The 26257-nt window shown below is 43.0% G+C and overlaps 1 protein-coding gene across 1 annotated transcript in view; it reads left to right on the top strand.

Moving 5' to 3' along the window:
* LOC126176651 (arylsulfatase B-like) overlaps positions 1-26257 on the top strand; it is a 135159-nt gene that overhangs the window by 18641 nt on the left and 90261 nt on the right. Inside the window, exons 2-4 of the mRNA XM_049923809.1 lie at positions 128-287; positions 11643-11866; positions 24257-24509. Of these exons, the coding sequence (XP_049779766.1) occupies positions 128-287; positions 11643-11866; positions 24257-24509 (637 nt within the window). The remainder of the gene's footprint in view (positions 1-127; positions 288-11642; positions 11867-24256; positions 24510-26257) is intronic.

A 26257-nucleotide genomic window follows, 5' to 3' on the forward strand; every position in this document is an offset into this window, starting at 1 on the left:
AAATTAATAAAAAAAGATAAGCTGTCCAGCCCGCTGTGACGCGAGTAATCACAACTTGAGTGTAACTGCTACGTTTCCTACTTTAAGATCAGATAAAGACACTATAAAACCACTATTTTCTTTCCAGGGCTGGAATGACCTCAGTTTCCATGGCTCCGACCAAATTCCGACGCCTAATATTGACGCCCTGGCCTACAACGGGATCATCTTGAACAGCCATTACGTTTTGCCAGTGTGCACGCCAACCAGGGCTGCACTTATGACGGGGAAGTACCCTATACGCACAGGTGAGCAAATTTCTGTACGGTTTGTGCCGTCTCAGTGACTAGTTATAACTCAATGCATGCCGCAGTTCAAAGCATTCCACGAACACTGTCCTTTTCTTAGACCAAGAGTACGCTTTTCGTTGCTTTTGGTCAGTAGCCTGAGCTGTTGCAACATGAGATGTTGCAAGACTTCCTTACGTTCTTCATCCAGGTATTACAGCAAAATGGACGTGGAGCTAACGGATTCAGTGATGGCGTATTTGTGAGTTGGCTTCCAGGTCCTCCTATCTGATAATTCAAGGATGACTACCGAGAATTGTGGTCGGGACCTAGGAATTTTTTCATAAAACATCTTTGCCCGTTGTTTCAGACAAAAATTACGAATTGTGTGTTTACATTAGAGTATATATTTCGGAAAACTGAATATGTCATTTCACGGGGAGTTGTAATATGGTGTCAAAAAGCTCCGAAATGTATCGTTCACCAGAGAAATTAGCACACATGCTCTACAGTTCGAACACAGCAATGTAAACGTGTGTCGCGAAGCGAGAGTGAACACAGCATAGTTCTATTAGTGACACACTCTCATACTGCAGGTCTCTAACAGCGAGCTATTGTGCGAATACTTGGTTCACCCAAACCGGTGACAGCGGAGTGGCAGGGTGGAAGGACGTTCAACAGTGATAGGATAAGACAGTTTAGCAGACCATCGTAAACTCTTATGACTTTCTCGGTGAGTACACCTTCATTTAATTCATTTTCCCTTCCTGTGTTGTCTCGCTGATATAACTGATGTGATATTGTGGTTCGCACTCCGAAGACTAGTTTACTCGACCTCTTCCCGCTATTCTGTTGTGTGCAGGCCTCTTCATCTCAACATCCACTTCAACCTCCGTCATATAGTCTAGCGGCCGATAAATTTTACTTTCCACCCTTCTCTCCATTAGTGAGACCACCAGTACACCACCTGCGGAAGATGTGTGGCAGCCAGTGGACACACGCGCTCGTAAAACGTTCCAAAAGATTTTTTTTACAATATATATCTCTAAATACATAGAATAATGTAAGTAATGACGTACTTTTAACGGTAGAAGAATTATCCCGTTCTATAGGAATTTGTTAAGTAGGCTGTACTAAGAAATATGGTTCTGAGACAAGTATACATTGAGTAATGTTGACCATCGTGATGTGGTCATTAAATATACGTTTTGGTTACGTACTCAGCGGTAAGGTGGTATTACTTCTACTTGACATGGAAAACATCTTTCTTCGTGAAAACACTGTTGAATAGTGATAGTCACACCCAGTCCGTATTTCGCGTAGGATAAGAGAAATTAGAGCTCGTATTGAGCAATGCGTTCCTCTCCTGATCAACTTGTTTTGGGTGGGCTGGGAGTAAAATAAAGGTTTATGGAGGAGCTACAAAAAGTTCTCGCGATAATTACTGTCCACATCTAATTAGTCCAACCAGATGTGTCTCAGACTGATGAACGTATCCCCTAAAATTTCGTGAAACACCATGAAGATCCTAAATATGTTATGCAAGTGATATCTAATTCTAGGTTCGAAGGGCAATAGTACGTATTTATTCGCAACACCACAATCGCATTAGATCTCCGTGGTGGAACTGTACCCAATTAGGGAAGGCTATGTATCTGCCAGACATAGCTATGAGGGCATAATAAACTATGTTTTTCATTCTATGGTAATTCCAACAATATGGCTGACCTATTGCTTGCAGTCGTCCGGTAAAGTAACTTGCTACTCCTCCAATAGAAAGTATTAATGTGTGTGTGTGTGTGTGTGTGTGTGTAATCGATTTCCATGTTAAAATAACTACAACTGTAGCCATATTCTGCATAGTTTTTTTATGTATCCGACTATGGATCCTTATTATCTTCATTTTAGCCAGAGTATCAAGGCATGCTTTTCCATCATGCCATTACCGAATGTTCCATTAACATCACGGTCATCTAAAACACTTACACACGCAGAATAAAATGTAGCGTCGATGTATCTTAATTTTAAGGAGTCATAACAAGAAAAAATTTCGTAACTTCGTGACGCATTCAACATAATTATCGTCATCGGTACTGGTTACGGTTTTAATTAATTTGCAAAAGTTTTCTCGGAAATGTGTTCCTAAAATTTTTCTGTGTGGTAGTAAGCATGCAGCATGAACCATCAGTTCATGTAGCTATTTCCCGAGTTATATGCTTCACTTTTAACTCAAAGAGTGCAGATTGCGTATCAAATGTTAGATCGAGAAATTCCTGTCGCGAAATTTAATTGTTTTTGGTACTTTTCTTTGTGAGTTTAGTTCGCAATTCATATTGGCGCCAATAGTACAAAGTCCTATAAGGTGGTCAATATCGAGTATCAGTTTGCTCACAGTTGTTTTCAGTGACATAGTTAACCGTTATTAGTGTGCTACTGTCCTTTTACCTAAACATTTTATGAATTTGAGGTAGTTTCTTCGATCTCATATGATCGATCACGTGTTTGCGCCCTCAGCGTAGCACATGCCTTAGAGCCTAATGGTCGTTGCTACAGTGAAATTTTCAGCATTCAAAGCAAATTAACCACTTCAACTAACAGCATTCGGTGATTAAACCAGAATAAATTACAATTCTTTCTTGCTTTCTTGGAGTTGGAAAGTGAATCCAGCGCATAACCAGTACCTTGCATCTGCCTGATAACTTCTTTTCTGCTTGCACGTTTTTTTGCTGATACATTTTAAAAGTGATTTTGCATGCCTTAATATGAATTTTTGATCGAAAAGTGTGTGTATGTTTAGCAAGTTACTGTAGTTGATGTTCGACCACGTGGCCAGTATCAGGAATAGAACAACAGATCCCCCACCCCCCCCTTGCCATGCTAAAACTGAAGTTAACCGTGTTCATTGCATAGTGCTTTCAATTGAAACAGACAGCGGCGTATAAATTATTGTTGTAAAAACCTATAAAAATTTTAGTAGCACTTTGCCCAGAATCCTTACTTTGGTTGAGGTTTTCCACCTTCAACTGTGGCTTACCTTAAATTTCTAGTAGTCTTCTTCATACAGCATTACGCCAGCTGTGAGCTAACAAAATTGTGTTAAATTAATGTAGCAAAATTAATATAGCAAAGAATGCTCAAGCCATCAAAAGACATAGAGTTAACAGTCCCATGTTGTGAAATTGTGTATATGCTTTGATAGCTCCAACATCTAATTGAAAGAGAGTAGTTTTGCCTGCTGATAGCGACAGTATAGTAATTTGAGCGGTACAGTGCCTTGCAAATGTGGTAGAATCTTTGTGGTCCAACGCCTAAACTGTGGTACAGTGTAATTCATGCATGATGATACGTGAGTTTTAAGGAATGAATGACGATTATCCCGCTGAAGACGGTGTAGCCCACTTGTGTATTTTTTTATCTTTTTGTCGAGACCATGATGAAATTATTCGTGCAGTGCTTTCCTTTTGTAATTGTTCTAACCATGAGAGGTTTAACGCTCATTCAAACATAAGTTTTCTAACTGAGGAGAAATTGTAATGTTTGGTGCTCAAAAATATTTTCATCAGAGTACAAAATAAATGTATTAAATGAGAGTCCGCATTGCAATTAATAAATATTCCCCCAGTCACCTGATAAATGAAATGGATAGGATATATCTTATTCAGTTCAATTAAACCTGGCAAGTCTTTTCAGTTCGATCTTCTAAATTTAATGAAAGATAGAAATAATCTGCATTTTAAATTTAAATAAGCTACCAGCTGCTAGAGTGACGGCTTTAAGTTCAACCACCACATCACGTGTTATCTTAGAGAAACTCGCACCAGTTTCCGTTGCGCACATTTCTAAGATAATTAATTTTTTTACCAAGTTAATCAAATAAGGGTCACAATATAGATACCATTTCCTATGGGTCTGGTATATTAGCAGCCAGGACGCAAAGTCGAGTATAATTCTCTAAGGTAATGCGAGTAGATGGTCACACTGGTTCAATAGTAACAATATAAACTAAAAATGTATAAAGAACCGGCGTACAGCCAATAAGAAGTCCTGTAGCAACTTGTACAATGGAATGACGACAGTAAAGGTTTGTTCCGGACCGCGACTCAATCCTTGATTTCGCGATTATCGTTAGTGGTCGCCTTGCCATTAGGCCATCCAAACACAGATCACGGACAATCCCAAATTTCCATGTCAACAACCCTGTGTCTGCATCCTGTACTCGTTACGTATATTCCCATACAGGAGAGATATGGAAATTGAAAGTGGGTTGCCCTATGTTGGCAGTATATAGCAGTGCCTGTGTTGTTTAGAAAGGCTAAGCGCTGTCCTCTTGGACATGTATGCATGTTGTAAGTAGGCTGTTTATGTTTTCTTTATGTAAGTAGGCTGTTTATGTTTTCTTATTGGCAACGTTACGTAGCGCTCTGTATGAAAATCACTGGCTGTGCTGTGTGCAGTCTGTGGCTAGTTTGCATTGTTGTCTGCCATTGAAGTGTTGGGCAGCGGCAGCTGGATGTGAACAGCGCGTAGCGTTGCGCAGTTGGAGGTGAGCCGCCAGCAGTGGTGGATGTGGGGAGAGAGATGGCGGAGTTTTGAAATTTGTTAGACTGGATGTCATGAACTGCTATATATATTATGACTATTAAGGGAAATACATTGTTTGTTCTCTACAAAAATCTTTCATTTGCTAACTATGCCTATCAGTAGTTAGTGCCTTCCGTAGTTTGAATCTTTTATTTAGCTGGCAGTAGTGGCGCTCGCTATATTGCAGTAGTTCGAGTAATGAAGATTTTTGTGAGGTAAGTGATTTGTGAAAGGTATAGGTTAATGTTAGTCAGGGCGATTCTTTTGTAGGGATTTTTGAAAGTCAGATTGCGTTGCGCTAAAAATATTGTGTGTCAGTTTAAGCACAGTCATATATAAATTTTTCTAAGGGGACGTTTCATATGGCGACCCTGTCAGGATACGAACCTGGACGTTTCAATGTCTTAAGGAATATTGCATTGTACTTCTGCACAACACAGGCACTGATATACCTTATAAGATCGAAAAGCTTGTTAAATGTACGAGTAGAATAAATGGTTTTAAGAATTCGAGTTATACTGATCAAATGGCTCTGAGCACTATGGGACTTAACTACTGAGGTCATCAGTCCCCTAGAACTTAGAACTACTTAAACCTAACTAACCTAAGGACATCACACACATCCATGCCCGAGGCAGGATTCGAACCTGCGACCGTAGCGGTCACGCGGTTCCAAACTGACGCGCTTAGAACCGCACGGCCACACCGGCCGGCATTATATCGATCAGCAGTATTAGGTACTAATATAACTCCCGCAGATAAAATTTATGCTGTCCATTCTGTGTACAGAACACCTTTTATCCTCTGTATGCTGGCGCCTCGTGATTTCATCTATAGTGAAGCTAATACGTAATCCACGTGTGTCACTTTTTGGTTCGAGAATCATGCATCACACTGGATCCAAGTATTTTTACGATTCAAAATTACTTGAAATTGAGATATATTCTGAAAGAATATATAAAATAATACTGCATCCTCACGTTAACATAACTTCTGGGAGGATGATAATTTCGTCTTGTTTCCAGGTCTGTGTAGAACAACGTGATTCTGCTGTGTACGATGTCATACCCTCTGTCATACTTACGCGTTGCGTTAAGGACCTACTTCCTTTCTATACAGATTACTTCACCTGTATAATTTTTTTTTTCTAAATGTATGTGTCTCCTCGTCTCTCCCAATGCATGAATAACAAATGCCACACACTTTCTTTGCGGTGGGTCTGCAAATTCTCTCTCAACACTTAGTGCAGATCGCTTAGTCATACTGGGAGCAGACAATGCAGCGATTCTATTCGTTCTCTTCCTTGGTACAAACTTGTAGCTTTTTACAAAAGTATCCAAGAGATCGCCAGATGCTTTGATCCAGTGGTTATGGCACAAAAAATTTAGACTACTTCATTCGTATAAATACAGATATCCTGTACGACTATGTAAAATTCGGATTTTACCGTAGGTTTTCACATTGTCTACTATTTCCCTACCTCTTTCAGTTGCTATTTTGTCTTTTTGGCGTTTTTCCTTATGTAAAAATGGATGTAAGTTCTTATTGCTTACATTACCAGGAGCAGCTTGTTATTTTTTACCGCCCATGTGTGACACACAGTCTAAACACAGCCAGAATACCTACAAAGTGCACTTATTCCTCCAAATGTCAACACACATAACATTAACATGAGTTTCTTGCATTATTAAGCTCTTTCTTGTGTTGAATAACATCATGCACACTGAAACCCATAACAAATATCATGTATCTGACTATAATTTTAATTATTTAACAAGGTAATTGATCACAGAAACTTGTGCTATTGGTGTGTGCTCAAATAAGACAATGTATTCTTAGACATTTACTACTACTACAGGGGGTTCATAATTGCTGAATTTGCCTACTGTTTTATCAGTATACACGACTTAATTCTACTTAAACCGATATTGATGTCATCTATAGATTATGACAACCCTCCATTCTAGAGTAGCATTATCACTTTCTGCCATATGGTCGTCGGGTCTGGGAGTGGCATCCTGCATATTTTGTAATCGCAGCTGATGCTCTGATAAATATGCAACCCTAAGTTCGCGTTTTGGTTTGCAAAGTAGCACTATGCATGTTACTTGTCGTTGCTTGACACATGCCGCACCCCATAGCTATTGGGCATCAACGTCACACGACACACATAATAGTGAAATTGGATTACAAGCCCAATCAAATTTAGAAAGTTTGGCCAGTAGATCACGTGCCAGGAAATTTCATAATGGCCTTTATATGAAGGTTTTTGTTAGCAGTGTGAACAATCATCATTGGTAAAAAAAGCATTTGCTGTTGGTGGTCACTCCGATCATACTGTTATGCTAAGACGCATTCCATTGTTTATCCTACATATTTACGATTGTTAAAACGGGGTGTCGCGGGCTCTAAACCAGCATCTTCCGGAGGAGTAAAGTAAATAGTGTTCGTTTGCGTGGTTGTACATACGTCACAGGTAATGAGGACTGATAACTGATTTTCAAAACTATTCTCTGAATGATTGTAGGTTTAATTATCTATGCTGGAATTAGAATACATGAGAGCTAAGAAGAAGTTGTACGACGTAAACAAAAGTTGGTAGACGTGTTTCCTCATGTGCAAAATGCTGTCCATTCAAATTTGGCACAAGTCTCATAAGAGCGACGCTATTGGCGCCGCTACGAGCAAGCAAATCTGGTTTCCGTTAAATACACGCTGTAACGCACAGGAATGACTTGACAGGAATGTGGCAGTTGTACATGATTGCTGGCAGCATATACGATCGCAAGATGACCGGGCTCTAGACGGAGAAGTGGCATTTCCAAGAGGGAAGACCAACATGTTGGGCATATGACTCTATCGCATTGTACTGGATCTGCAGCTGCAGTTTGGGCAGCAGCTGGCATCAGACAGACCAAACGGTTAAATCAAGGACAGCTCGGAGCCAGACGCCCTCTAGCGTGCATTCCACTGGCCCCAAAACACCGCCACTTGCGACCTCAGTGGTCAAGCGCGAGCTGATTGGAGGGCAGAATGGAGGAGTGTAGTGTTTTGTGCTCAAAGTCTGGTTCTACATCGGTGCCAGTGATGGCCGTGTGTTGATTAGGAGGCTAGCTGAGAGCCTACAACCAACCTGTCTCTGTGCTAGACACACTGGACCTACAGCTGGAGTCATGGCCTAAGGAGCAATTTCGTATTACAGCAGGATTACTCTAGTGCAGGGGCGGGCAGGAATCCTGCACGTGTGCGGTGCACTTGCACGCGTGCAGTTAACAGGTGTTCTGCGTGCACACAGGGGCAAGTTGGTCACCCGCTTACCTCCCCTCCCCACCATACCTTCTATCCACTCCTTCCTCAGTAATGCATTTTGTTTTTCTAGCTTGCTTTATTGAATGATGGAATAAGGTTAGCAGGAGTGCTTGAAATAAATAATGGTTTGAAAGAGTACCTATTAACTACGATACGTTTTATTTAATTGTCACAGGTGGAGTTTACAATACATTTAACATCTGGAACAAAATTTCTGCATACAGACAAACGCAAACAGTTACGTAACTTTTCATCACTTATGTTTGCTCTTAACCGAGGCTTATTAATCCAGCAAATGGTTTTCCAGCTCTCACTATATTAAGCGCAATTTTATAGCTTGCACGTACCGCTGGGCTATTATTGTTGTCGTCCTGAAAAATTGAAAACAGTGCTCCATAAAATGTTAAAACAGTTACATGAGAGACATGGCGAGAGAAAGTCGCAGATCTCTCGTGACAACGGCAACTAGGACAGATGCATCTAATAATATCGTCAGGTCGCTCTTCTTAACCTCAGTCAATTTCCCCATCCGCTCAGAATCCGGCAATAAATTGTACTCGTCCTTGTGAAATTTATTATAATGGCCTTCAATACTAAACTTCCGCTGACTAGCGAGAATACTGCCATATATTAAACATTTCGAATTTTCACGTCTTTGCACAAAGAAAGAATGATTCTCCCATTACGTTTTAAAAGATAGCAAATGTCCACGTATCCGTTTCCTTGATTCACTCTGCATTTTCCGGTTCTTGAAATACAACGTTCACTACGTTGTGGTCGCTTCGCATCAACGTCCGCGGCTTAGCCTTGTACTACACAGCCGCAACCTGACGCCTGTCGCCACTGCCCCATTCGACGATTGCACGCGAGCAGCACGCGAGCAGCACGCGAGCAGCACACGTGCAGCGCTGTGCGCTCGCGAGCCGCGTGCAACGTTTGCCCGCCCCTGCTCTAGTGATTATCCCACGCACCCTAATTGCAAATTTATACGACAATCTGGTGATCCTGTCCTGCCAATTGTGCTGCAACAAGAATAACATCCAGGTAGTGTTTTCCAGCAGGATAACGCCCGCCATGATACAGATGTTCTAACCCAAAGTGCTGTACAGAGTGTTAACAAGTTTCCTCGGCTTGGTTGATCACCAGATCTGTCTCCAATCGAGCACAAATGGAACACCATCGGACGACAATTCCAGCATCATCCACAAATAGCATTAACATCCCTGTACTCAAGGACCAAGTGCAACAGGGATGACAACCGGCGCCTGTACCACTTTTGCTTGCATGCATTGAACGTCCTGGCTGTTTCAGCGGTTTTTAATGTACACTACTGGCCATTAAAATTGATACACCACGAAGATGACGTGCTACAGACGCGAAATTTAACTGAAAGGAGGAAGATGTTGTGATATGCAAATGATTAGCTTTTCAGAGCATTCACACAAGTTTGGCGCCGGTAGCGACACCTGCAACGTGCTGACATGAGGAAAGTGTCCAACCGATTTCTCATACACAAACAGCAGTTGACCGGCGTTTCCTGGTGAAACGGTGTTGTGATGCCTCGTGTAAGGAGGAGAAATGCGTACCATCACGTTTCCGACTTTGATAAATGTCGGATGGTAGCGTATCTCGATTGCGGTTTATCGTATCGCGACATTGCTGCTCGCGTTGGTTGAGATCCAATGACTGTTAGCAGAATATGGAATCGGTGGCTTCAGGAGGGTAATACCGAACGCCGTGCTTTATCCCAACGGCCTCGTATCACTCGCAGTCGAGATGACAGCCATCTTATCCGCATGGATGCAACGAATCGTGCAGCCACGTCTCGATCCCTGAGTCAACAAATGGGGACGTTTGCGAGAGAACAACCATCTGCACGAACAGTTCGACGACGTTTGCAACAGCATGGACTATCAGCTCGGAGACCATGGGTGCGGTTACCCTTGACGCTGCATCACAGACATGAGCGCCTGAGATGGTGGACCCAACGATGTACCTGGGTGCAGGAATGGCAGAATGTAATTTTTTCGGATGAATCCAGGTTTTGTTTACAGCAACATGATGGTCGCATCCGTGTTTGGGTACATCACGGTGAACGCACATTGGAAGCGTGTATTCGTCATCGCCATACTGGCGTATCACCCAGCGTGATGGTATGGGGTGCCATTGGTTACTCGTTTCGGTCACCTCTTGTTCGCTTTGACGGAGCTTTGAACAGTGGACGTTACATTTCAGATGTGTTACGACCCGTGGCTCTACCCTTCATTCGATCCCTGCGAAACCCTCCATTTCAGCAGGATAATGCATGACCGCATGTTGCAGGTCCTGTACTGGCCTTTCTGGATACAGAAAATGTTCGACTGCTGCCCTGGCCAGCACATTCTCTAGATCTCTCACCAACTGAAAACTTCTGGTCAATGGTGGCTGAGGAACTGGTTCGTCACAATACGCCAGTCACTACTCTTGATGAACTGTGGTATCGCGTTGAAGCTGCATGCGCAGCTGTACCTGTACACGCCATCCAAGCTCTGTTTGACTCAATGCCCAGGTGTATAAAGGCCGTTATTACGGCCATAGGTGGTTGTTCTGGGTACTGATTTCTCAGGATCTATGCACCGAGATTGCGTGAAAATGTTATCACATGTCAGTTTTAGTATAATATATTTGTCCAATGAATACCCGTTTATCATCTGCATTTATTCTTGGTGTACCAGTTTTAATGTCCAGTAGTGTACTAGCATTCGACATCTGCAATGATATATCTCAGACTTGCGTTATCTATGATCTTGCAATGGTAATGAGTGAAATGTATTACCTAGACAATGATACTACCGAAATCTCATCACTATACATTAATTATTATTTGGTTTTGCGATTTTTTCCATCGGAGTAACAGCCTATATTAAACGTGCTCTATTCCAGAAGGCATTCAGAATTGGGCATATGTCAGTACGAAATTTTTTTGTTTTAATGAGCTTTCCTGTCTTATGCTGCAATATGGACCGTTCTTCCTAGGACAGTCTGTATAAGCAGGACACAGTGCAAGCCCAGGCCCTCTGTGGTTTTTACTCCCGATAACGATGGTGGAGGTTGAGTGTTATATTCGAAGTAGTAAACCGAAGAGATATCATCCAGTACAATATTACGACTAATAATGAAATTTCCTTAGATTTTCCCCCTCCAATCCTCCTAAACTTCTTATTATCAGCTGACGGTGATCCAACACGGCTTACAGCAGTCAGCTGCATGCTGGGTGTCACCGACTGCTGAAGACAGTATACAGCACGAACTGTTACGAAGCAAAAGTGCCACTGGTCACGTTGGAGGAAGGGCTATGCAAGCTGGGTCTCCCTCCTGACTTACATGTATGCCATCGAAGCTTCTAGATTAAATGTGCTCTTTAAGACACATCAGTTTCAGCCGGAGATTCTTGCAAACTAGAACGTTTCAAGTTTGGGTGCAGTATTGCTGTTGTTCTGCCTGCAGGAATGCAAGGAGCGCCGCTGCTGCCGGGGGAACCGCGAGGGCTGCCGGAGGGCAAGATCCTGCCGCAGTACCTGAAGGAGCTGGGCTACGTGACCAGGGTCGTGGGCAAGTGGCACCTGGGCTTCCACAGGAAGGAGCTGACGCCCACGTTCCGCGGCTTCGACTCCCACCTCGGCTACTGGAGCGGTCACGTCGGCTATTACGACTTCATAGAGCAATACTATGTAAGATTTTACTGCAACTTTACAGTGATTCACATAAATACGTACCTTCAAAATTACAGACCCATACATTTAAAGAAAGATTTCCAAAGAATTCTTAAGCATATTCAGAGTTCGAGAACAATAAATTTCCTTTAGAAAGAGAAGTTCTATGCACGGGTCAACACGGATTCTGAGAGTATCGCTCGCGCGAAGTTTTAGCTTGCCGTTTTATTGCACGAACCATGGATGAAGGATAACAGAGGGATTGCATGTTTCTAGAATTCTCGAAAGTAAAATACGACAGTGCAGATTGTTAAAGAATGTCCGAGGTTACGGAATAGGATCTCAGAGGTTAGGGAGGCTGGAGTACTTATATTAAGAATCAGAACCCAGTAAGTGGCTCTAGACGGCGAATGTTTGTCGACGACAAGGGTATCGTTCGGAGCACACCAGGAAAGTGTGAGAGCACCACTCTCATTCTCTTTATGCGTAAATGATTTGACGGATAGGGTGAGCGTCAATCTGCGACTGTGAAATTTCCCGGCAGACTGAAACTCCGTTCCGGACCGAGACTCAAACTCGGGACCTTTGCCTTTCGCGGGCATGTGCTCTACAATCTGAGCTACCCTAGCACGACTCACGACCCGTCCCCACAGCTTCAATTCTGCCAGTACCTCGTCTCCTACCTTCCGAACTTCACTGAAGCTCTTCAGCGAACGTTTGCAGAACTAGCAGCGGTGTGTGCGCTGATATGAAACTTTCTGTCGCATTAGAACTGTGTGCCCAAACGAGGTAGCTGTGGGGATGGGTCGTAAGTCGTGCTCGGGTAGCTCAGATGGTAGAGCACTTGCCCGCGAAAGGAAAAGATCCCGGGTTCGAGTCTCGGCCCGGCACACAGTTTTAATCTGTCAGGAAGTGTCATATCAGCGCACACTCCGCTACAGAGTGAAAATCTTCTTCTGGAAACATCCGCCAGGCTGTGGCTAAGCCGTGTCTCCGCAATATCCTTTCTTCCAGGAGTGCTAGTTCTTCATCGTTCGCAGAAGAGCGAATGTGAAATCTGGAAGGTAGGAGACGAGGTAGTGGCAGAATTGAAGCTGTGGGGACAGGGCTTGTGTCGTGCCTGGGTAGCTCAGAACACAGTCTGCTTTCGGCCATGCTGCGGTACGGACGACTGTTTACGTCCCTGCCTTGGAAGTTCGGGCGGGCGCGATTGTTTACCTATCTGGCGTACTCGTACGTCTGGAAGACTCGATGCAGAATGGCACATGCATACCGAAAGTCGGCTCTCAAGATTTGTTTCTCGAATGAATATGCGAGTCCGAAATCCTACGAAACTGAAAGGTTCCTACGAGACGAAGTTGAACTTGACTACAACGAACTTACTGGAATACACCTCTCCATAGTGAGCAGTGTAGTCCACATCAAACTGATTAACGGTGGAGTGTGTGACAGAATCATCCGGAATACTAAACATGGACTCAGATTCCGTCACTCTGACAGTCGCGTTGGAGAGGTAACTATTTATAAGCAGGGTTGGGATTAATAAGCATACTTCCGTTCGAGGTTCCGTCTGCCTTGTCGATTGACGCCTTACTCCCTTATGGAAGAGTGCTTAGCCACGTAGAGGAAAAATGGTCCAACTTCACGACCTACCCCGTTCTCAATGACCCTGGAATCAAATATTTTGGAATCGACTGTAAATATCTGCGACGCTCTGGTTTTCCTTCAAAAGAAACACAATGACAGGTGTCTCATTGGAACGCACCGCTTTCAGAGAAGGCATTTTCAAGGTCACACATAGCGCCGCCACCTATCGAAACTTCATTAAAATGTAGGGACTGAAGCGGGAATATTGGATGATGTCCCTCAACAAATTCCTAATTTTTTTCAACCTATATTTGTCTAGAAAAAATGTGTTACAGTAGTTATTGAATACCTCTCTTATGTAAACCACCACATATGAAGTTGGGCGTCAAAAGCATGTAGCCAATAATGAACATAACAATGGTGTTTGTGCAGCTAACTGTAGCTCTAGTGGAGTTAAATACGTTCGTTACAGCAGATACATTCATTTTCAGCTTTATCATTCGTGAGTAATAACCACTTTCTCACATTAAGTGAATGTGTATTTTCGAGAGTGTGTAGGAACATTCATTCACTTCGTAATTCTTTCAGCGGGGGTGGGGTACGTTACTTGTATCAGTAATATCCAAGCTTTCCTGAATAGTTGAAGTCTCCACGCAATTTAAAAGTAATACGGTCATTCAAAAAGGAATGACTCGAAGGTTGTAAAATCAAAGTCTTTGGAAGGACCTTAATGCAAAAAAATGCATGAGCTGCGAGCCGTGCGTGGCTCGTGTTCCTGCCATGATGTACAGGGTGATTCAAAAAGAATACCACAATTTTAAAAATGTGTATTTAATGAAAGAAAAGTAATATAACCTTCTGTTATACATCATTACAAAGAGTATTTAAAAAGTTTTTTTTCACTCAAAAACAAGTTCAGAGATGTTCAATATGGCCCTTCAATATGGCCCCCTCCAGACACTCGAGCAATATCAACCCGATACTCCAACTCGTTCCACACTCTCTGTAGCATATCAGGCGTAACAGTTTGGATAGCTGCTGTTATTTCTCGTTTCAAATCATCAATAGTGGCTGGGAGAGGTGGCCGATACACCATATCCTTAACATACCCCCATAAGAAAAAATCGCAGGGGGTAAGATCAGGGCTTCTTGGAGGCCAGTGATGTGCTCTGTCACGGGCTGCCTGGCAGCCGATCCATCGCCTCGGGTAGTTGACGTTCAGGTAGTTACAGACAGATAAGTGCCAATGTGGTGGCTCTCCATCCTGCTGAAATATGAATTGTTGTGCTTCTTGTTCGAGCTGAGGGAACAGCCAATTCTCTAACATCTCCAGATACTGCCTGGCGACCGATACATCGCCTCGGGTAGTTGACGTTCAGGTAGTTACGGACAGATAAGTGCCAATGTAGTGGCGCTCCATCCTGCTGAAATATGAATTGTTGTGCTTCTTGTTCGAGCTGAGGGAACAGCCAATTCTCTAACATGTCCAGATACTGTAGTCCAGTTACAGTAGCACCTTCGAAGAAAAAGGGACCAAAAACTTTATTGGCTGAAATGGCACAGAAAACGTTCACCTTAGGCGAGTCACGTTCATACTGAGTTGTTTCCAGCGGATTCTCAGTGCCCCATATACAGACATTGTGACGGTTGACTTTCCCGTTAGTGTGGAAAGTTGCTTCATCACTAAACACAATCTTTGAAACGAAAGATTCATCTGTTTCCATTTGAGCAAGGATAAAATCACAGAAATCGATTCTTTTAACCTTATCAGCTGCAGACAGTGCTTGAACCAATTTCAGACGATAAGGTTTCATAACTAACCTTTTTCGTAGGACTCTCCATACAGTTGATTGTGGAATTTGCAGCTCTCTGCTAGCTCTGCGAGTCGATTTTCCTGGGCTGCGAACAAATGCTTGCTGGATGCGTGCTACATTTTCATCACTCGTTCTTGGCCGTCCAGAACTTTTCCCTTTGCACAAACACCCATTCTCTGTAAACTGTTTATACCAACGTTTAATACACCACCTATCAGGAGGTTTAACACCATACTTCGTTCGAAATGCACGCTGAACAACTGTCGTCGATTCACTTCTGCCGTACTCAATAACACAAAAAGCTTTCTGTTGAGCGGACGCCATCTTAGCATCAACTGACGCTGACGCCTAGTCAACAGCGCCTCAAGCGAACAAATGTACAACTAAGTGAAACTTTATAGCTCCCTTAATTCGCCTACAGATAGTGCTTAGCTCTGCCTTTTGTCGTTGCAGAGTTTTAAATTCCTAAAGTTGTGGTATTCTTTTTGAAACACCCTGTATTTTACATCTCGTTTTTAACGTACTTCCACCTCAATTCGTTAATCTAAATTACTATTTTCACCGAGTTGCTGCTGTGTCTGACCGTGAGCGGCGTTAGCACTGCGTATCGATAAATCCCCTCTCATAGTATCTTTGATCGATTACTATTACTTCCCGATCGTTGTCTGTCGTAAGTGAGTTTTGATCGCCAGTTAGGGTCGCGAGTTCGGGTCTGCCAGTCAGCTGAATCGCGTCTTGAGCGCAGCCCGTACCTGCCAGTCGGGAGTTGCAATGCGGCACTAGTGCAGTCGTGTTGGATCAGCAGTGAGGTGCGTCGACATGGCTCCGCCCGACCATTGGCGCCACGCATCACTTGAGCCGGGCCACGGTCTTGGTGGATCGTCGGTCGGTCGTCCTACAGGACGACGCGTTTTGGCTCGCCGATCGTTAATGAGTCGACTGTGTGGGTTTGTGTGTGTATGTGTGTGTGAGCGTGCATCGACTCCCAATTTGTCTTCGTGCGTGCTTAGTTACCGTTGGGCATTGTTCAGGTCTTCGTGCAAGTGTTTGTCGGTTTGTGTATGTGGTTAGTGCGAATTTGATTGACGAGTTATTTTAAATGTCGCCGGTGTATTGGCTCTGAGAGGTCGGACGTCTTCTGGGCCACTTCATTACCATCTTGTGGAACTCGGTCCGGACCTTTCCCGGTGCAGGCATGTCGTTTAGCCAGTGGGCGTGTTCCCTCTGCATGAGTGGGTTCGAGCCAATACTTCCGCGGTCGTGTGTCTGGAAGTGAGTGGGTGACGCACCAGCAGTGCAGTCGCGACGGAGCAGCAGTCGCGGACGGTCCAGCAGATCGGTTGCTGCGGATGAGGGAAGTTATCTCCACGCGGTGCAGTCGGCTGGGTCCGCTGCCGGTCCCTGCGCAGTGTCGGAGTGTGTGTGGAGCTGTCCGATCGCTACGAGCTTCGTGGTTCACCGACCCAGGACTTCAGAAGCTGAGTAGTAGCTTCAACTACCCAAGCCACGTCCATTCCTGTTGTGGTTCGTTTCGGTGGTTTGCTGTTGCGGAGGTTTTGTGTTTGAATTCTCATGTACCGATTGATGGCAAGCAAGTCTTTGTGTCGGTCGGTCCGTAGCTGTCCTCTGGTAGGGTTCCGACGGATCAAGTATAGTTGGGCTTACCACCTGTCTCACCTAAGTGAACGAGTTCAGACCGACCTCCATGGAGGCCTTCTGAGTGCCGTCGGTGTTTTATTATCTGTTGTCAGCTATTTTAAATTTTAGGCTTACGGTTATTGGTTTGTTTTCTTAAAATTTAGCAAGATTAATTTTTAAATTTATCTTTAAAGCTTAAGCAATGCGGCCTTCTGCCTTTAAAGGTTATGGTAATATATTTTCAAAATTTTGAAATTTAATTCTGGCCCTCAGACATTTGTATTGCACCTTTCTTATGTTCCTTTTGAATTATTTTATTGTTACCTTAAGGGGCTCCGGAAAGGCTCAAAATCATGAAAAGTTCAACTTTTACTTTTTTGCGTTTTCTGAATCTGCAGACCATTACCTTTTAATGGATATATAATTTATTCAATTCCGAAGACTACAACTATTTTTAATTTTTTTTAAAATGTGTTTTACATGGGCGTGACCCACTGTGGCGCTGTTAAACTGCTGTCAAATGGTGTTATTATTAACGTCCGTGTTCATCAGGTACATTTTAGTGATGTGAGATAAAGTATGTGTTGTGGCTAACCTATTTTCAGAGACTTAGGAGCACCTGAACTGTTGAAAAAGTGTATTCACGGAAAAACTCAAAACCCCAATGAAAGCGTAAATAGTGTTATATGGTCGAGATTCCCCAAGACTGTATTTGTTGGAATAGAAACACTTCACTTTGGTGTGTATGATGCTGTTGCGACTTTCAGTGATGGCAACATTGTAAGGTGCAAGGTATTTAGAAATATGGGAATGAAGATAGGTTCTAACATGGTACGAGCGATGCTTGCTTTAGACAAGGAACGCCTTCGGGCTGCAGACAGGGCTGTAAAGAGTCTAGAAATACAAGCAAGAGTAAACAGGAGGAGGAACAAGAGGAAGCTGGAGGAGGAGTTTGCAGAGGATGAAGATAATCCATCCTATGGACCTGGAATGCACTAAAAAGTTAATCCAATCTTTGTCGCTCGTTTCCCAAAACTTTTATTTTCTCATACTAATTACATGTTTTCTAAGGATCTTCCAAACATATTTGTTTCAAACTTTTAGTAAATGTTACACAGTACCTTCTGCATAATTTAACACAGCCTTTTTCCAAAAAACTGTATATTTTTGAATATATAAATAAAAAATTGCAAAAAAATGTTGTGAATTTTCATTACAATTGAAAAAAAAATCATCTTTAATAACTGAACTAAAATTTTGTAAAATCCCTGTGTTAAGTTGTAGCCCATATTCCAATAAATAATCTGTAAAAAGTTCAACTTCCTACCTCAAATACTTTGTGAGGAATGATGTAATTTATAAGCGTTATTTTAACATTGCAAGTGTAGGGCGTTCCGGAGCCCCTTAACTGGAGTCTTATCTCTGTAAGATTTCTTGTTGGAGGCCTTCAGCCGTGAAAGAGCTGCATTTGGTAAAGATTCGGCTATGTGCCGCTTTAATTGTAAAGGTTATTAAATTACATCAAATGACAATTAGAAGCAGAAACTGACCTCAACCCTTGGCCCTTCCCACAATCCTGTTGCCTGTTCTGCCAGGGGGATTTTGCGGGCGTGTCAAGCCGCATTCGCAGTAGCGAGTATGAGTCAGCCGTCAGCAGTGTAAGGGTATGACGGCAGTAAAGATTTATGCCGGACCGGGCCTCGAAACCGGATTCCGCGTTTTACGTGAGCGTCTGTCTTGACCGCTTTGGCTATCCGTGTACGACCCACAGCCGCACCCAAACCCTTTACTCGTAAGCACGTTACGTAATTCCACTACAGTGGAGGACATTTCTACTGGAAGGCGCTACCTGGTATCGTCGGGTAAATATGACGCAGCGCCTGTTTTGTTAAGAACTCCGCTGTGTTTCTTCGGATATTCATGCATGTTTTTAATACTCCGATACCAGGCAGCGCCTCCCAATTAAAATGTCCTCCCCTGTACGGAAATTACATAATTGGTGTACGAGCACATGCGTCCACGTCCGTAGTAAGATCTCACCGTTCTTCTTAACAACGAATGCACAGTGAGATCGGATCGTAACGCCATTGCTCCATACCCGTCGCTAGAGGGCACGAGCCCACACCCACGTGACGACAAGAGCAGCACTTGCATGGCTCCACTGTTCATTGCACTCAGCCGTTCTGAAGACACAGAAGTAGCGGCTTTAAGAAGGCCACACCCTGCCTATCTAACCCATGTTAATTTAGGCAAGTATTTGACCCACTGAAAAAACTATTTTATACAGAACCTTAATTTTTTACTGTATGTTAAGTGATGCTAATAGGATCTACTGTACAAAAATCTATCCATTTTACAGTTTTCAGGTTTTTTTTCTTTTTTTTTTTTTTTGTCGTCGGTCTACTGACTGGTTTGATGCAGCCCCCCACAAATTCCTTTCCTGTGCTAACCTCTTCATCTCAGAGTAGCACTTGCAAATTACGTCCTCAATCATTTGCTTGACGTATTCCAATCTCTGTCTTCCTCTACAGTTTTTGCCCTCTACAGCTCCCTCTAGTACCATGGAAGTCATTCCCTCATGTCTTAGCAGATGTCCTATCATCCTGTCCCTTCTCTTCATCAGTGTTTTCCACACTTTCCTCTCCGATTCTGCGTAGAACCTCCTCATTCCTTATCATATCAGTCCACCTAATTTTAAACATTCGTCTATAGCACCACATCTCAAATGCTTCAATTCTCTTCTGTTCCGGTTTTCCCACTGTCCATGTTTCACTACCATACGATGCTGTACTCCAGACGTACAACCTCAGAAATTTCTTCCTCAAATTAAGGCCGGTATTTGATATTAGTAGACTTCTTTTGGCTAGAAATGCCTTTTTTGCCATAGCGAGTCTGCTTTTGATGTTCTCCTTGCTTCGCCTAGGTAGCAGAATTCCTTAACTTCATTGACTTCGTGACCATCAATCCTGATGTTAAGTTTCTCGCTGTTCTCATTTCTACTGCTTCTCATTACCTTCGCCTTTCTCCGATTTACTCTCAAACCATACTGTGTACTCATTAGACTGTTCATTCAGTTCAGCAGATCATTTAATTCTTCTTCACTTTCACTCAGGATAGCACTGTCATCAGCGAATCGTATCACTGATATCCTTTCACCTTTTATTTTAATTCCACTCCTGATCCTTTCTTTTATTTCCATCATTGCTTCCTCGGTGTACAGATTGGAGAGTATGGGCGAAAGGCTACAGCCTTGTCTTACACCCTTCTCAATACGAGCACTTCGTTCTTGATCGTCCACTCTTATTATTCCCTCTTGGTTGCTGTACATATTGTATATGACCCGTCTCTCCCTATAGCTTACCCCTACTTTTTTCAGAATCTCGAACAGCTTGCACCATTTTACATTGTCGAACGCTTTTTCCAGGTCGACAAATCCTATGAAAGTGTCTTGATTTTTCTTTAGCCTTGCTTCCATTATTAGCCGTAACGTCAAAATTGCCTCTCTCGTCATTTTACTTGTCCTATAGCCAAACGGATCGTCACCTAGCGCATTCTCAATTTTCTTTTCCATTCTTCTGTATATTATTCTTGTAAGCAGCTTCGATGCATGAGCTGTTAGGCTGATTGTGCGATAATTCTCGCACTTGTCAGCTCTTGCCGTCTTCGGAATTGTGTGGATGATGCTTTTCCGAAAGTCAGATGGCGTATCACCAGACTCATATATTCTACACACCAACGTGAATTGTCGTTTTGTTGCCACTTCCCCCAATGATTTTAGAAATTCTGATGGAATGTTATCTATCCCTTCTGCCTTATTAGATCGTAAGTGCTCCAAAGCTCTTTAAAATTCCGATTCTAATACTGGATCCCCTATCTCTTCTAAATCGACTCCTGTTTCTTCTTCTATCACATCTTCACCTTCATCGAGGCTTTAAATGTATTCTTTCCACTTATCTGCTCTCTCCTCTGCATTTAACAGTGGAATTCCCGTTGCACTCTTATTGTTACCACCGTTGCTTTTAATGTCACCAAAGGTTGTTTTGACTTTCCTCTATGCTGAGTCTGTCCTTCTGACAATCATATCTTTATCGATGTCTTCACATTTTTCCTGCAGCCATTTCGTCTTAGCTTCACTCCACTTCCTATTTATTTCATTCCTCAGCGACTTGTATTTCTGTGTTCCTGATTTTCCCGGAACATGTTTATACTTCCTCCTTTCATCAATCAACTGAAGTATTTCTTCTGTTACCCATGGTTTCTTCGCAGCTACCTTCTTTGTACCTATGTTGTCCTTCCCAACTTTTGTGATGGCCCTTTTTAGAGATGTCCATTCCTCTTCAACTGTACTGCCTACTGCGCTAATCCTTATTGCTGTATCTATAGCGTTAGAGAACTTCAAACGTATCTCGTCATTCCTTAGTACTTCCGTATCCCACTGTTTTGCGTATTGATTCTTCCTGACTAATGTCTTGAACTTCAGCCTACTCTTCAACACTACTATATTATGATCTGAGTCTATATCTGCTCCTGGGTACGCCTTACAATCCAGTATCTGATTTCGGAATCTCTGTCTGACCATGATGTAATCTAATTGGAATCTTACCGTATCTCCCCGCCTTTTCCAAGTATACCTCTTCCTCTTGTGATTCTTGAACAGGGTATTCGCTATTACTAGCTGAAACTTGTTACAGAACTCAATTAGTCGTGCTCCTCTTTCATTCCTTGTCCCAAGCCCATATTCTCTTGTAACCTTTTCTTCTACTCCTTCCCCTACAACTGCATTCCAGTCGCTCATGACTATTAGATTTTCGTCCCCCTTTACATACTGCATCACCCTTTCAATATCCTCATACAATTTCTCTATCTGTTCATCTTCAGCTTGCGACGTCGGCATGTATACCTGAACTATCGTTGTCGGTGTTGTTCTGCTGTCGATTCTGATTAGAATAACCCAGTCACTGAACTGTTCACAGTAACACACCCTCTGCCCTGCCTTCCTATTCATAACGAATCCTACACCTTTTATACCATCTTTTGCTGCTGTTGTTATTACCCGATACTCATCTGACCAGAAATCCTTGTCTTCCTTACACTTCACTTCACTGACCCCTACTATATCTAGATTGAGCCTTTGCATTTCCCTTTTCAGATTTTCTAGTTTCCCTACCACGTTCAAGCTTCTGACATTCCACGCCCCGACTCGTAGAACGTTATCCTGTCGTAGATTATTCAATGTTTTTCCCATGGTAACCTCCCCCTTGGCAGTCCCCTCCCGGAGATCCGAATTGGGGACTATTCCGGAATCTTTTGCCAATGGAGAGATCATCACGACACTTCTTCAATTACAGGCCACATGTCCTGTGGATACACGTTACGTGTCTTTAATGCAGTGGTTTCCATTGCCTTCTGCATCCTCATGTCGTTGATCATTGCTGATTCTTACGCCTTTAGGGGCAATTTTCCCACCCCAGGACAAGAGAGTGCTTTGAACCTCTATCCGCTCCTCCGCCCTCTTTGACAATGCCGTTGGCAGAATGAGGCTGACTTCTTATGCCGGAAGTCTTCGGCCACCAATGCTGATTATTTATCAAAATTTAGGCAGTGGCGGGGATCGAACCCGGGACCGAAGACGTTTTGTTTATGAATCAAAGACGCTACAAAAAATATTAAGTTTCTTCTGCAGAAAATATTTTTTCTGAACTTTCTAATGGAATATTAAGGAATGTAATACCAGAGGTGGCTTTTTGTGTTATGCAGTCTCTGAAAATTTCATTAATTTATCTATGATAGTTTCTGATGTAATGGGTAATATGTACTGAAAACTTTAGTTTGAGGGAAATTGACTTTAAAGAAAAAACTTCTGAAATTTGTTATTTACAGTTAATTTAACTGTCTTGCTGCATATGATAGCGCTTCTTTGGCCTCTGTCAGGTCTTCCAGCTTCTTTTTCACCTTCCTGGAGGTTTGTCTTGCCTTCTTGGCCGTATTAGATGCAGACCTGTCTGCTTCGGCTATCCTCATTTTATCACAATGTTGCAGCCCAGTGATCATATTTTCACCAGGATTAACTCCCAGATTTTTCAGTACCCAGCACTTTCCAGTATTAACACAAATGAAAGTAATAACAGCTACATGAACTCCTAGTTTCATTGTATGCGTGCCTACAAATACAGTTTTACAGTTTTAGGAAGGCGGTTCCAATTTATGCTGTTAAAACATTCATTTGGGTTCTGTGTTTGCCCATGCAGACATTTCCTTAGAAGCTCAGGATGAGCGAAGTCTCTGAAAATAGGTTTAATTGCTGTAATAACAACAGCAGGAAGAAAATGCTGATGAGAATAAGATTCTCCATTTGCCTGAGCCCTATTGTATTTGCACCACGAATTTTCTCCTGATAGACACAATCCATGACATGGCTTATCATCCGTAGAGGACTTATAGAAGAATATGGCCCAACCATCTCTCTTCATTGCCTCCAGATTTTCTGTATTTCTCGTTACTGCCTCCCCATAGTATAACTGCAAGTTTTCAATCACACTTGAACAAAACCAACCGCGTGTTTGAAAGCATCTTGTTTATTAATAGCAGAAACAAAAGGACCGTTGCATTCCAGGGATAGCCAACAGACTGTGGAGTAAAAAAATGTCCCTAGTGTGGAATGTAGGGGATATAAAGATCCAAAGTATATGCAGGAAGTGGGTGACGGAAAAGTGGACGTGGCACATGAACGCACGTGGTAGGAAAATGCTCTTTAAATGCTCGAAAAAAATACTTTTCAGATAACTTAAATAAAACCTTAATCTACCGAAATATGATGAAACCGAAAATCGATTTTTTGCTACCTGAACCACGGTGTGGTCCCCTTAAACTAAGAGCAGTGGGGTGTGCTGTGTTTACTCAGAGCGGAAGGAGGGCGGGCACCCGAAGTTCCTCAAATAATGAATTATTTAAGACCGACATCTTACAGTGCCTGCCACTGTCCCAGAGGACCAACTGAGCGTCGGAATTGCAACGGCCATTCAGTACACTTTTCCTCTGTTTTCAACACTACTGAGTACAGTGGACGGACGAAGAGTACACGTACTCACTCTGTCGTCACGTAGGTGTGCGCCCGTGTCTAGCGGCAACTCTGGGGCTTCAGCGCTGTTATAGGGATCACGGCGCTGTTGCAGGGATCACGCCTTCTTCCGTAAGCAACGGCATTACGACCCCTTCACTTTACAGCCTCTGGCTCGCTGCTTTTTGAGCGTCTAGAACAGTTGTACAGTTCCTTACTGCCATTGTAGCGCTTTCTTGTGAAACAATGGGACGATGTGATGCGTTAGAAATGAAGAAAGGAGATCGGATCGGTGTGTGTGTGTGTGTGCAGGGTGAGGGTGGCGGCTACGACATGCGAGAGAACATGACGACGTCGTGGGAGTACTCTGGTCGCTACGTGACGGACGTGTTCACGGAGGAGGCGGAGAGGCTGATAGCTGACCACGACACTGGGAGGCCGCTCTTCCTCTACTTGGCCCACCTCGCCTGCCACGCGGGGACCGACGCCAAGTTGCTGGACGCCCCCCAGGAAGTCATCAACAGATTTGGATACATCTCGGATCCCAACAGGCGCATACTTGCAGGTAGGACACGACAGCAATATCTGATAAATACGTAATACAGATTTCACACCACAGACACGACCATAAAGTAATTGTAAGAAATCGGGTAAGTTTAGTGTACACATGAACTATAAAAACACACGACAGTCCGTTTAAAATTATCCATGTTCTTACGGAAAAGAAGTGATGGTCGCAATTAGAAAACTAATACCTGTAACTACACGACTGTAAATGAATATTTTGTAATGCCACCACAAATTCAAGGCATTGGCTCACAGTTAATTTTCCTTTTCGTTGTTGGTTAGTGAGACGAGGGTGTTACGATTAATCAGGGAAAACCCCCAGTTGGGAAACGGGGCCAAAATCAATTGGTTACTGTCGAGTTGCAGTTTACTATTTCTTTATTGATTACTTCAACCATTAAAGGTCATTTCTTTACCACTTGTCCAGGAACAGATACAAAAAAGCTAGCAGGCATGAGTGCCTTTTCAAAACAATTTACTTTACAGTTAACGGCCAAGCTATTTTACTTAAAACCGGTTTTGCTGAAACATTTGATAACAAATCAAACTTTTCCAAGTAATGAAATTTAAAAAAAAAATTACTTTACCGTTAATAGCCAAGCAATTTTACTTAAAACAGACTTTGATAAAGCATTTAATAACAAAATTAAAATTTTCCAAGTAATGAATGAAAAACACCAATTTGCATACAGTTTCGCTACCGAATATGTACGGAGCCACTTCTTTTAAATTTTGGCACAACAAGATATTCAATTACAAGGGCTCGCTAACAGGGAGGCAGAACTAGCATTTTGAAATTGATGCGAAGTAGATTAAAACAATCAAAGTAAAAATACAGTCATTCACCCTGTACAATAACTAACAATTTTAAAGCCACGTAATGTTAAAAAACCCACCAATCAAACGCAAACTTAACCCTTTTAAACAGTGGCCAGAAACAATCAGAGTAAAATAAAACCATTTAACATTTTACAATAACTAACAACTTTAATACCATGTCCTGCCACCAAAATGTCCTGCGACAGAAATAATTAACCGACCGCGTGTAAGGGCGGCCACAATTGTCTCCCGAAGGATGTTCAGGCTTGCCGCGGACTAACAGACCCACAACGCCTCACATTCAGCAATCACATAGACCTCACGGAGGAATCTGTTGTGGACTGGCAAGACAGCCAATCCACTAGGAGGAAGCCGAAAGGCACGCGTTTAAGCTCACGCAGGCTGGCGTGAGGTCTGGAACAGGACAGGGAAATGAGACTAGCAAAAATAATAAGTAGCTGCTGGAATACTTAACTTTAATCTATAATTGGTGAACATTGCTCTTGACGGTACGTGTTTTACAGCATCAATAGTAACGGGTAATGGCGCCTTGCTAGGTCGTAGCAAATGACGTAGCTGAAGGCTATGCTAACTATCGTCTCGGCAAATGAGAGCGTATTTTGTCAGTGAACCATCGCTAGCAAAGTCGGTTGTACAACTGGGGCGAGTGCTAGGAAGTCTCTCTAGACCTGCCGTGTGGCGGCGCTCGGTCTGCAATCACTGATATTGGCGACACACGGGTCCGACGTATACTAACGGACCGCGGCCGATTTAAAGGCTACCACCTAGCAAGTGTGGTGTCTGGCGGTGACACCACAGAATCAAATCAGGAACCATAATCCCTGCCCAAAAATACACTTCCTCCCAGGCAGTATTAATAAGAAGTCAAAAGATCACTGTCTATAATTACACCGGCGACAGGGACAG

Source organism: Schistocerca cancellata, chromosome 3, assembly GCF_023864275.1.
Source record: "Schistocerca cancellata isolate TAMUIC-IGC-003103 chromosome 3, iqSchCanc2.1, whole genome shotgun sequence".
NCBI classification, from domain to species: Eukaryota; Metazoa; Arthropoda; class Insecta; order Orthoptera; family Acrididae; genus Schistocerca; species Schistocerca cancellata.